Source organism: Leptosomus discolor, chromosome 2 (assembly GCF_034619465.1).
Source record: "Leptosomus discolor isolate bLepDis1 chromosome 2, bLepDis1.hap2, whole genome shotgun sequence".
Lineage (NCBI taxonomy): Eukaryota > Metazoa > Chordata > Aves > Leptosomiformes > Leptosomidae > Leptosomus > Leptosomus discolor.
The window spans coordinates 53,729,613-53,742,404 of NC_141392.1; the positions used below are offsets into that span (position 1 = coordinate 53,729,613).

The 12,792-nt window shown below is 39.9% G+C and overlaps 1 protein-coding gene across 3 annotated transcripts in view; it reads left to right on the forward strand.

The window, feature by feature from the left end:
• GRM1 (glutamate metabotropic receptor 1) overlaps positions 1–12,792 on the forward strand; it is a 189,165-nt gene that overhangs the window by 29,453 nt on the left and 146,920 nt on the right. For all 3 annotated transcript variants that reach the window (XM_086461082.1, XM_086461083.1, XM_086461084.1), the window contains exon 2: positions 7,382–7,631. In XM_086461082.1, coding sequence (XP_086317208.1) covers positions 7,382–7,631 — 250 coding nt within the window. The remainder of the gene's footprint in view (positions 1–7,381; positions 7,632–12,792) is intronic.

Below are 12,792 nucleotides of genomic sequence, written 5' to 3' on the forward strand. Positions count from 1 at the left end.
ATAATGTAGATTTTTTTATTTGAAATATAGTTTCATTTCTCTGAAAATCTGGATTATGGTAGGAATAGCGTATTGTTTAATGGCTATAACAATCATTTAAATTCACTGTTTCATCTTCTGTTTTTATTTTCTCCCTTGTACTTAGTTTTACTCGACTTCAGAAAATGAAAAGACTGGTCTGGTCTCAACAGCTCACTTTCCGCATTTCTAGAAGGGCCTGAAGTTCTGAGGAAAATAGGCTGTAAGCACAGATGGCAGAAGTCTGTAGTGTACCAAAGATGACTCAGTTCATTCATTTAACACATCCTTCTGGCTTTCATAAGCACAGAGTACAGTTGTTTGGAAATCTCTGGTGAACCCAGAAAACTTTGCTAAGATAGTTTAAAAGAAGACAGGGTGTTTACAGAGTTATTTCAATTTCTAAAAATGAGTTGACCTCTCCTCAATTAAAAGGCAGTGAGGCCTCCACCCAAAGCAAGGTCTCTCCAGCAAAGTCAAAGAAAAATAGCTGTGGAAATTTAAGGGAAATGCTGACTTCCACAGAGCCGTGAGTCGGCCTGGGAGGCAAGCTGGTGGTGGTAAGGAGGTCTGTGGTACTTACGGGTAGTTGGAGGCCAAAAGCAACTTTAGAACTGAGTAGCTAGGTGGCTGGACCTGATCTGAGTGACAGGGAGCAGTGGACAATCCAGCTGGTCTCCAGGAGAGGGATACCTGTAGTGAGTGTTTGTGACATTCAATCTGTAATAAACTGTCCTTAGGGGTCAATGTTGCTAGGACTCTCTTTTCCTTAAAGACATTGTACCTAGAGAAACTGAAATCACTACTTCAACATTCTTTGTAAAGCAAGATTATTTTTTTTTTTTTCATTTATCTGCAAAGTGCTTAGAGTAAAATAAGAGGCAGTTTTCCATTTGAGCTTTGCAGTTAGCCTGGTATTTTAGGTCTAGTGAGGTTTTTTTCTTTTGGTATTTTCTCCATGTTTTTATCCTGCCTGATAACAGAACTGGAGCCCATGTCCATGCAGAACTCTGCTTGTTGTAAAGTGGCCAGTCCTTTAGGGTTTGTGAAGTGCTCTCATAGCCTAACTTGCCTGCTTTGAAGTCACCCCTTAAAAACATCTGAAGTGAGATATACTCAGTGAAGAAAGAAAAAGATGTTGAGAAAGCTATCTGAAAGAAACTGAAAAGAAACTATGCGGTAAAGGCCTTTAGGTGGCAAAGTCAACATTAAGTAAAGAGGGTCACTGAAAAAGGAAACACAAATCCCATTTGGAATAACTGATAACTAGTAAAATGCAGCCCCTCCTGACATCAGTGTGATTTTAGCCTTGAAAGAGATATTCTAGTGAAACATGGAAGTGTTTGGTCTTTGGCCTTTCTACAGTGACAGAGAAGTCTGGCAGAGGAGGGATGGTGTCAGTTCAGTGGTCCTGGAAGCCATGTGCCAATAGAGCTGCTTTTTATAAGTGTAGTATTTGTGCCTGGGATATACTGAAATAACACATATGGGCAGATCCATTTCTACAACTTTTAATTTTTTGTCAGTCTGCTACATTCAGGGAATAAATCCAGATTTTGGCTTTTATTTTTAACTCTCCCAATCAAAGCTGTGGACAAATGGATGTAAGTGGTTAAATTATTACGGTTTAGAAAGTGACTGCTTGTCACCTGAGATGCATTAGCTGGCTATGCATGTGTTCCCAATCTATTACTAACATACTAGTTTAATTCTAATGGTGGAAATTTTTAATTTTAGTTTGCAATAGACTAAGAGTATACACATGATTATTTAATATGGTTCAACTCATAAGAGATAGATTAAAATAAGTCAATAATTTTTTTATTAACTGATCCTATTCAAAGATGCCTTTGTGACATAGGGAAACATAGGATGTTATAGGTGAGAAAACTGACGGTCTTTTTTGCTTTTTTTTTTTTCTTCTTTTTCCGTTCAGTGGACCAAAACCTTCTAGTCTTCCCAAACTTGTATTTGACAACTGTACAGTTACTGTCATATTTAATATTTACACTAGTTTTTACAAATTATTTATTGCAACATATCAAGAAGTAACTTAATAATCAGATCATGTCCTTGCTTTGCTCTTCCCAAATAATCTGCCTTTGCAGTAGAGAAACTTTTGAGTAGTTAGTTTATTCCTTGCTGTTATACCATGCAGTCTTCTTGTTCTCTTATTTTCTCTCTGCCAAAAAGTAGTTAATCAGCTGGGGAAAAGAGATGTTTTATAGTGAATCAATACCAAACACTGAAAAACTTCATACCTCCACCAATGTATGTACAAGCTTGGGAGAGGTGAACAAACAGATCGTAATGTTGGGAGAGAAGAGGACAGGGAATAGTTTCTCACTTGTTATTCGTGAAAAGGGGGATCTTCGTGGCCAAGAAGGCCTATGGCATCCTGGGGTGTATTAGAAGGGGTGCGATCAGTAGGTCGAGAGAGGTTCTCCTCCCCCTCTATTCTGCCCTGGTGAGACCCCATCTGGAATGTTGTGTCTAGTTCTGGGCCCCTCAGTTCAAGAAGGACGAGGAACTGCTTGAGAGAGTCCAGTGCAGAGCCACAAAGATGATTAAGGGGGTGGAACATCTCCCTTATGATGAAAGGCTGAGGGAGCTGGGTCTCTTTAGCTTGGAGAAGAGGAGACTGAGGGGTGACCTCGTTAATGTTTACGAACACGTAAAGGGTGAGTGTGAGGAGGATGGAGCCGGCCTCTTCTCGGTGGTGTCCAATGACAGGACAAGGGGCAATGGGTACAAGCTGGAGCACAGGAGGTTCCACATTAACATAAGGAAAAACTTTTCCACTGTGAGGGTGCCAGAGCACTGGAACAGGCTGCCCAGAGAGGCTGTGGGGTCTCCTTCTCTGGAGACATTCAAAACCCTCCTGGATGCGTTCCTGTGTGACCTACTCTAGGTGGTCCTGCTCTGGCAGGGGGTTGGACTAGATGATCTTTTGAGTTCCCTTCCAACCCCTAACAGTCTGTGATTCTGCGATTCTATGATTCCTGTGATATGACTCGCCTCCGTAGCACCCTGAGGTGAAGCCAGATTTTGTGGTTGTCTTATCGGTGCACTTTGCTGTGCGTTTGCAGGGTATATGTTTTTTTGTGTTCACCTTTCATCTAGATTGTGGTTACCGCTGCTGTTTAGAGGAACAAATGCAGCAAATAAGTCCCTAATGGCAAGGAATAGGTCACCTCACCTGAAGGTATTGCTTATGGCCCAGGTAGGTGAAGCATCTCTTGCTCCCTGACTTTTGTTCCTTAAGTGCATTGCAATATTCTTCTTCCTTTCCTCTGCTGTGGGTTTTTGTTGTTGGTTTTGTAGGTGTGTCTCTAAAGGAATCTCTAAAGAAGTAGTTGATATTTCCTATTGACACTGAAAGCAGAGTGAGAAAGAACAGTCTCAGTCTTCCTCTTCAACATTATGGTTTTCTTTCTCTTCCATGTTTTTTTTTTTTCTGTTTTAACAGATGCTAGCCTATATTTCAAGGGGATGTTCTCTGCAGCCTAAATGGTTCATATTTCCTTATGCTGCCCCACAAATAATCCTTGTCAGACATTGATATATGCAGGACACTTTGGTTTGGTTATAAGCCCCTGAAAACACAGCACTTACTGTCATGTGGCTTGGGAAGACCCACACTGCCGCTCTGCACGCCCCTTAAGAAGACAATCTCCAAGATTCTCATAAGCATCTCGTTGCTGAGGCTACATTTCCACTCCTCTTCAAAAACGAAAAATAAATGGTTCTCTTGATGAAAAGAATAGGGGCGAATTTGCCAAACAGCTATAATAAAAAGAATATAAACCTGTTAGATGGAGCTCATGGGTTCTGCTCCCCACACTGCTCAAGTGTTAATACAATCAAATAATGTTACTTCCAGTGTAGCTGTGGCACAAATGTAATACTTGCTGTCTCACAGGAGTAATTTATGAAGCTAAATTTTTGTTACTTTCTTCTTTTGTCTGCTTTCTGTTGATCAAGATAACATCTTTGATTTTACTACAGCATTTTAATGTTTTTGTTAAGATATTTAATACATGGAATGCAATGAGTGAGACTAACTCCCACTACATGTAGCTCTCACTAGCATCTTCAGATATGTGGATCCTTCTCAGGAATGGCCTTATCTAGGATGCCTACAGTGGTGAAGCAAAGCTGTCTTTGGCACTGAGAGAAGAGTGTCATGAAAATCCTCTTAGTAAAATTGCAGCCATGATGGGGTTATACTTTACCTTTATACTGCTGTACAGAATTTGCTTGAAGCATATAAGGAAAATACCTAGTTCTCTGAATAGGGTACGAGTTGAACAGAGCTAAAAAAGAAAAAAAATGTTAAAAATTAGCCAGGTATTGTGGGGCTCAAAATATATTACTGGCTCACCTAGTTTTGCACACACATCAGAACAAAAATCAGTTGTTTGTATCCTCACAATAATAAAGACTTGCTTTTCACAGCTGATCCTGGTAACAAAAGGCAGTTCCAGATAAGATTGGATCTTTTCTTCAATGGCTCTTTCAAAGGAAAAATGGTCCTCAGCCCATGGCCCTGTTCTAACTCTTCCCTGACTACCATCTTGCGCAGCCTTTTTTCATTACATGTTTCCCCCTCAGTTGTTTCATGTGTGTGGATTGAAATGGATGTACCCACCATGCTGGTGCAGATGGATATGTTCTTGGCTCTTGCGCAGAATTAATTAGTGTTTTCTATTCTATATATGCCCTTACATTGTGTATACCCGGCTAGCTGAGTGGATTGAACAACATATCTAACATCTGTCACATGTTCATTTTTTCCCTGATCCTTTCCTGGAGGGGGAAGGTGTGCAGCATGTCTTGCTTTGGGATCATGGCAAACAGGCTTTGAAAGGACCTCCTGGATCATCGAGTCTCGTCTCTGGCTGTTACAGACATCTACCTTATATAATGTTTTCGTGAGCTGAGCAAGCTCCAGTCTAACATCAGATTTCTTTCTTTGTGCTGCCATTGGAAAGCTGTTCCACTGCTTTCATGTAAGGGTTAGAAAGCTGTCATTTTCAGTTTCAGACTGTTTCTGCTTTTATTTTTGCTTATATCGCCTTGTGTCAATGTTGTTCTTGATCTTAATTAGCTTTTTTCCTTCTAGGCTTTTTATCACACTTACTGAATTTATAGGCAACACTCTTACTTTCTCTTAGCCTATATTTTGGTAGGCTGTTGTACTGTTGGTGCATTTGTGACTATGCTTGAGGTAATTGTTATTGCATCAAAATTAAAGCTGAGAAAAAGAATTCCAAGTGGATTTAATTTTTAATTTCTTGAAATCATTAACTTGAATTACAGCAGAGTTAGTGCTGTACTGATCCATGAGAAAATCCCATCCTACCTTAGTATTTAGGTAAGAAAGCTACTACATTTATTTTCTAATATGCATTGCCTATACATCTAAGAAGATCCAGTTCAGTCCCCCGGCTCACCTTAGGTAAGACTTTAAGAATAATCCTACGGGTTTCAAATGAGTCTGTGTTGCACGAAGTTCTGCATGAAATCAAGAAATACATTCTATTTTCCTTTCAAAGCATAAGGTGCTTGCCAATGGCAAGTCAGCAATGAGGCTGTCCTGCCTCAGCCTGGCGCCTGAGGGAAGTCATAGAAGCAGTAATGTTCAAGCTGCCCAGCCTCAGGTCCTGGGGTAAATCCCTTGATGACTGCAGGTTGTGGCCTATAAATACACGGAAATGTCTCCACCTGTGTCCTTCTCAGCATACGACAAGCCCTGTACGAGGCCACATCATTTACCCAAATATAGAGTCATGGGACGGGGCCGCAGTGTGGAGCCCACAGTGGGGACTGCTTGGTGGTGTGTTCCCAACAGGCAGAGCTCTTCCTCTCTTCTCCACTCCCCGCAGCCATGCAGGGCCATGGCATTTCTCCCACTCTGGAGTACATCTGGCTCGCAGACAAAAAGGCAGACTGACCTGCTTGCTGTATCTGGCGTCAAGTTGCAGACTGGAAAAGAGGCCATTCTGCTGTGCTGCGTATTTGTGAGAAACCAGGGCAGTTCAGTGCAAAAGGCTGGGGAACTTGAGTTTTGTGTTTGACGCTAGACCTGGCAGGTTTGGCTGCATCCTAGTATGACTGTGTCTGCACAGTGTGTCTGATCTGTGGCGTATGATCAACATTTCTGGAAAAATACACTTATTTCTATTGGTTTTACAAAGAAAGCCTGAAATGTCTCTTGCTAAATTTTCTCTCTGGTGGCTACACTTTTTGAGTTGTTAAGATTTTTTTGCAGAGGAAGCTAGGCTGATTCAGAAGTCTTTCTCTTTGCTATTTGCTATTTCAAACTGTTGCTCCAAAGGCAGAAGATGGACCTCTTCAGTCACCCCTTGCTTGAAAAGGTCTAGGTCTAGAAGTGATCAGCATATCTGGTGCTACTCCCTCAATAAATTAAGCAAACATTACAGGTGTGGACAGCATAAAATTAATGCTTCTCTTTTTGAACCATTTCTTGTTACTGTTAATGGATTTTTTTTTTGTAATCCATCTGCTGCTCTTGCCTGATTGATGTTCACTGTAAATCCTGTGCTCATGGCAGGCACAAAATATTCAAAGAAAACTTGAGATTTCACCTGTCTCCATAGCTGAAGGCAGTTTGAGTTTTGTAAAGCTGTTGATTTGACTTCCTAAATGTAAAAGTAGAAAAGTGAAGGGCATTTGAGAATCAGCTTTGATATTGTCTGGACTACGGAGTTGAAATATTTTTATATTAGGAAGAGTTATTTCTGAAGTTCTCACAGATAGATAGACAGTCTCCTGTTCCAAGAGAAACATCAAGTCTACATTTTAACTGTTACAAACACTGGTCAGTCAAATTAGTGTTAATGGCCTTCAAAATGCTACCAGATCAGTGTGTTTAAAATTTATGTCCATCTTTAATGCACTTTTATGAGTATGGACTGCATGTGGTACAGAATGGCTTGGAACTAAATTATTTTTTCTCTTTACTGTGACTGTTTTCCTGGACTAACACAACTGTGATTTTTGCCTTAGAAATGTTAATAAAACTTTATTCTTACTGTTTGAGCTGTCTTTGTTCCCTTTTCTACCTATTCATCCATTGTTTGCCTTTAATATCCACTGGTAAATCAATGTAAGAAAAGACATTTGCAATTTCCAGGTCATTTAAGACCTACTGATTACATGGATATCTCGTTGCTCCACTGAACTCTGAGTACGTTCACTCTGGTGGATCTCCTTTGATCTTCCTTCTGCTAACGCTAAGTTCATTTTTTTGCAGGAAAACTGTCCCTTTCCCATTACAGCCCCCCTTAATTTGTTAAATGCAAGATATAATATAAACTTTTTTTTTTTTTTTTAACAGGAAATTATGGGGAAAGTGGAATGGAAGCCTTCAAAGAGCTGGCTGCCCAAGAGGGACTCTGCATTGCTCACTCTGACAAGATCTACAGCAACGCTGGGGAAAAGAGCTTTGATCGCCTGCTCCGCAAGCTGCGGGAAAGGTTACCCAAGGCTAGAGTGGTGGTTTGCTTCTGCGAGGGAATGACAGTGAGGGGGATCCTCATCGCCATGAGGCGCCTGGGAGTGCTTGGGGAGTTCCTGCTAATTGGAAGGTAAGGCCCTGAATGCTATTTCTCTGCCTGTTCTCTCCCTCTCATCCTGCAGGCAGTCTTTTCATTTCAGAACTGTGCAACTCAGGCTACCGGTAATTTCCATATTTACTTGTCTAATGAATGAAAAGAAGTGGCAAGATGGTACAGCAGATCTCAGGAAAGGGTTATGAAGATGTACATTGACTTAATCGGTGGTGTTAGCTTTTGCTGAAGTAAATGTTAATTACTATTTTATATAGATATATGACATTAGTGTTTTTGTGCTTTTGCACACTCTAGGGGAATGTTTCATACACAGATTTTAGAACCAAAAGTAGGGAGTGAAGAATTCTGGCTTCAGAATGTGACCTGGAAGTGTGACATGTGACAAAATTCAATGTGTTTCACTAAAGATGTCTCCTGAAGAATTGAACCCCCAAATTATTAAATGGTTTTGATTTCTTGAACTTTTTTCTAGTCTTATGATTACAGCCTGGCGTTCTCAGTTGTACACTTTGTTCAGATCGTTGCTGTTGCAAGTCAGGGCACTAATATTACACAGACTTATTTGTTTTTTAAAACATTGAAGTTGCTGATGGCCAAGTGTGTATGTATGTGTGTTTTTATATTACCAGAGTAACAGTGCAGACATGTATTGGATAGGCAAAGGCTGTCTTTATTGAAATGAGAATGGTTGCTTTTTTATTCTATAGTTTATATTTGCAGATATACACTGAAATATGGTCGTTTTAATTCTATCACATATAGTCTATCCGCATCTCCATTTTTGTGATAGTTCTTACTTTGAGGCTTCTTTGACTTTCACCTTGATTTTTGCCATGTCTTTATGTCTGGTTTTCTTTTTTGATGAGTCTTGTTCAAATGATGAGGACTGACATTTTCTGTCTTCTCTGTTAGACTGATAATGTCTTTTTAAACCCTTCTATTTACTTTGTTTCTTTCATAACTATTGTTTAAGCACTATTCCTTCAAAGCCTTTGACACTTTTCTCCATACCTATTTATTTTCTGTTGCCTTTTTATTCTGTTGTCATTCTGATCTATCAGACTTTTTTTTTTTTCATCCCTTTCTTTCCCTAAAGTCTTTGCGTCTGTCATATTGTCGTTACTGGGATGCTCACCTTTTGCCCTGTGCTATAACATTGGTCTTTCCCTGATTGTATTGCTCCTCAAAAATCACAATTATGATTTCTTTAAGTCAGATAGCTAATCTGGCCTAGGTAATTATCTGAAAGCAATCAATGGCTCTCCTTTCATAGTTTATTTTTGTTGCAGTCTTTGATTACAAGCTATTTGGAGCAGCAACTGTTTCTTTAGAAGGGTGTGCAGATAAGATATGACATATTTGGAAAACCATCAGCATTAAAATGAAACAAAGTAAGGTGGCATTTAAAATGGTATTATGTTCTAGATTTGTGCATGTGCTTTTCATCTGCATCATTCAATATGCTTAATTTCAAATGAATAATGGAAAGTTTCAGGACTGACATGTTTAAAGTATAGTTTTATCAATGAATAGAAGAAACTAACTATCATAAAATTAGTCTGGTTTAGACTAGAAAATTAGACCAGCATCCCTGGCCTTTTTGTAAATGCCCTGCAGCTTTAGGCAAAGCTGTTCTTCATGTATTGTTGTCACTCTGTAGTGGTGTCTTATTTTTCACCTGATTTTGGTGTTCCCTCTTGACACTGTCCACACAGAGAGCCAAAGGAAATCAGTCTCCCTTACTAAGCACCAAAACTAGGTACTTTGGTACAAACATTGTTTTCCCATTAGGCCATTTACTTGATCTCCTACTCCATTTCAGCTTGAATTTTTGACTACAAACCTTTACCAAGCACTATGCTACTCTATTTAGTTAAATTGTTTGTCTCAGAATCTGCCCAACAGCATTGCTCTGAGCTTTTTGTCAGAAATTCTCACCTATTAAATGTTAATAATGGAATTTCTTTGGAAATCACAATGTATTTTTCAAGTAGGTTTTCATGTACCCTTTTATGCTTGTAATTGAGTGTGGGAAACTCCTTTTTAGGGCTGGATAGGCTGTTCTGATTGTAAAACAGAGTGGCTATTGCTTTGCATAGTCTGGATTGTGCTCAACAGCTGGCTGAAATAAAGAGTAATATAGGGCTTGCACCTGTTTTATATGTGCTTGCAGAACTAAAAGAAAAGACGTTTTCTTTGAATTGTCTTAATTAAGTGATTTTAAAAAATGGCAAATCTAGCAAACTTATTCACAAGTAAGTTGCAGTGAAACTGCAGTGCTATGAATTTGGTCATCTGTATACAAATGGGAACCAAGGCACGCATTAACTTGGCTCTGACATGCTGTTTCATCTTGTTTTATTCAAGTACCCAGCTAAGCAAAAAACCAAAAGCCTTTTAAGAACATTCTTTTAATTGAAGGAAGTGGGAGTGAATGTGAAATCAAGATTTTTTGCAATAATGAGCTAAACAAAGCCTTTAATTTACCCACAGGTTTATTATCAGTCACACCGTATCAACCCTGTACTCTGCTCTGACTCACTGTAAAGATGAAACCTTTACAAAGGGACACCTGGCTAAATAGTTCTCTTCCTGCTATATCTTCAATATTGCTATTGAACCATCAATCAAAGCAGACGGGAACAGCTTAGCTTGACTAAATTCAAGGTATCAGAAAGAGAACTGGGAACTAAATTTGACTTCAGTTTAGTTTGGGAATGATACATTGGGAATTACAGGGGGTTACATTGAGCCAGGACTGGGTCGTCAGGTACTGGGGACTTTTTCGGGACATGCTGACTCTTCTCAGGCATGGAGTTAGGACCCTATTTGTGCCATATTTAGAATAAGTGTTCCCAAATTCAGATTGAGAATTGATTTAGCTAGACGTTCAGTCTCCTTTGCTACTAGGAGTCGGTTGTGTTAGTGAAAAGAAAGGGAATTCCTATTTCTGAATCTGGAGGGAAGCCAGGATTAAGACAGGACAGGAGAAGAGGTTGGTACAATCCTGCCCGAGGGAGAACTGCAGATGTCCTGAAATCAACACAGTGCCCAAATGCAATGGGGAGCCCAGTGAGAAAATTTATTAAGCTATGAAATTAAGGACGATAAAGCTTTAAAAAGTGGCCAATAATCAAAGGGAAAGGAGAACGCAAAAATTGATCATGGCTTTGTATAAAAACAATGACTGGAATAGTATTGGAGTAACCAAAGACAAAAAATATGCTAAGAAAATAAGCTGTATTGTTAAGGGAATTCAGGTGATAGCTCTTTTAGCAGAAATTAGTTTTGATGTGAAGAAATTATGTAGAAAGATGCTCAACATCCTGTGTCTAATCATGTTTATGCAGGCCACTGGGTTTTATATTACTTAATAAGCATCAATCAGGTTTTGTGAGAATCTTGAAAGATGGATGAATCTCCTGTGTATCCCCTGGGATGATATATCAACACAAGGCGTGTAACTGACTTTCCAGCGTCTGTGCAGGAATGCAAAGCAAATGAAAGAGAAACGAAATCCAAAAGTTTAAAAGGTGCTCTGAGATCACTGGAGAAGAGACATGTTAGATAAATAGTTGGAAATGACAATGCTCTTTTACAATTTGACGATCTCTCAAACTCCTACATGCAGTGGTTTGTGTAAATGTATGGGGAACTTTTGGAAGGAAGGGATATATTAGTGCACACGCTGTTTTTCAATATATTCAATATTTTCATTTCACTTGGAAATGGACTATGTATCCTTTGCTTCTGTAGGCTTTCCAATGTTTTACAGTCTCCGTTAACATTGCTCTATGGGCTGTTGTAGAACTATGAATTTTAAGTGTTGGTAAGATGACCTCTCCTGAAAGTTTGGACATTTGGCAGTGAAGATACAGTTGGATTCTCTGCTGTGAACCCAGTGCATGACAGAGGGCAAGTTAATTCTTTTTCTATATCTAATAAAACCCTTTTAGCATAGAGTGACAGAGCTTTCAGGATGCACAGTGTGATGAAATTGTTCTTGACTGCCTTCCCCTCACAAGCCAATATAATAATGGTGGTTTTGGCATTTAGCTTCACACTTTCTAATATTGATAAGGCATTGTCAATGTAAATTGTTTGGTCTTATTATCTGGCATTGTTGGATATGTGGAACCTGGTTCCATCCAGGTGTAAGCATAAACAACTTGTTGATGAGTTGACAGAGAAATGTGCCCTGGTGTTGTCAATTCCTGCGTGGCAGGGTGTGTGGGAGCATTTAGGAAGGTGCCTAGGGCAGTTATCACCCTCCAAAGCCTGATTTTATGCCTGAACAGGCATGTAATCCCATTGAAGTAATGCATCACTTGACAGAAAAGCGCCTTGCCTACTCAGATGAGACCCATCAGTTCCTAGCACTGTGACTATTGACCCTCTGTTCAGCTCCATCAGAGCAGAGCAAGGAGGGCCTCTACATCTGAGGACACCATGGTTAAGACAGGGACGCAAACCCTATCTGCAGTAATCACCTCAGTATTCAAAAAGAAAAACTGGAAGCAGAAATTGACAGGTCCATAACATTGGTTAGTAAGGGAAGAGGAAGAGTCTGATCAGCAAGCCGGTTCTTCAGCAAAACAACAGGAGAAGGAGGTGACGGAAGTTACTCTATAGGCGGAAATTACCTGGTCCCTGAGTGAACTTCAGGATATGCACAAAGATTGTGTCTGCCAGCCAGGAGAATGGATTGCTACCTGGTTGCTCAGATGCTACAATACTGAGGCTAACAGTCAGAAATTAAAAGGTGAGGAAGCCCAGAAGCTGGGATACCTTGCTAGGGACCAGGGAATAGAAAAATTGAGAGAAGCGAGAATCCAAAACCTCTGGAGGTGGCTCCTGTTGAGTGTGAAGGCAAGGTATCTCCTCAAGGATGACCTTGTAAATTTCCAAGGGAAGTAGGCCACTGTGGAGAAAGGTGTTTTCATTTGTGTCTTTGTTTCTCACTATCCAAATCTATTTTAACTGGCGATAAACTGAATTAATTTGCCCCAAGTCTCTTTTGCCTGTTATGGTAACTGTTAAGTAATCTCCCTGTCTTTATTCCGACCCGTGAGACTTTTCATCCTGTTTTCTACCCCTGTCCTGTTGGGTGGGGTAGTTGGCAAGTGGCTGGATGGGCATTTGGCTGCTGACCAAGCCTAATGCACCACAGATGACA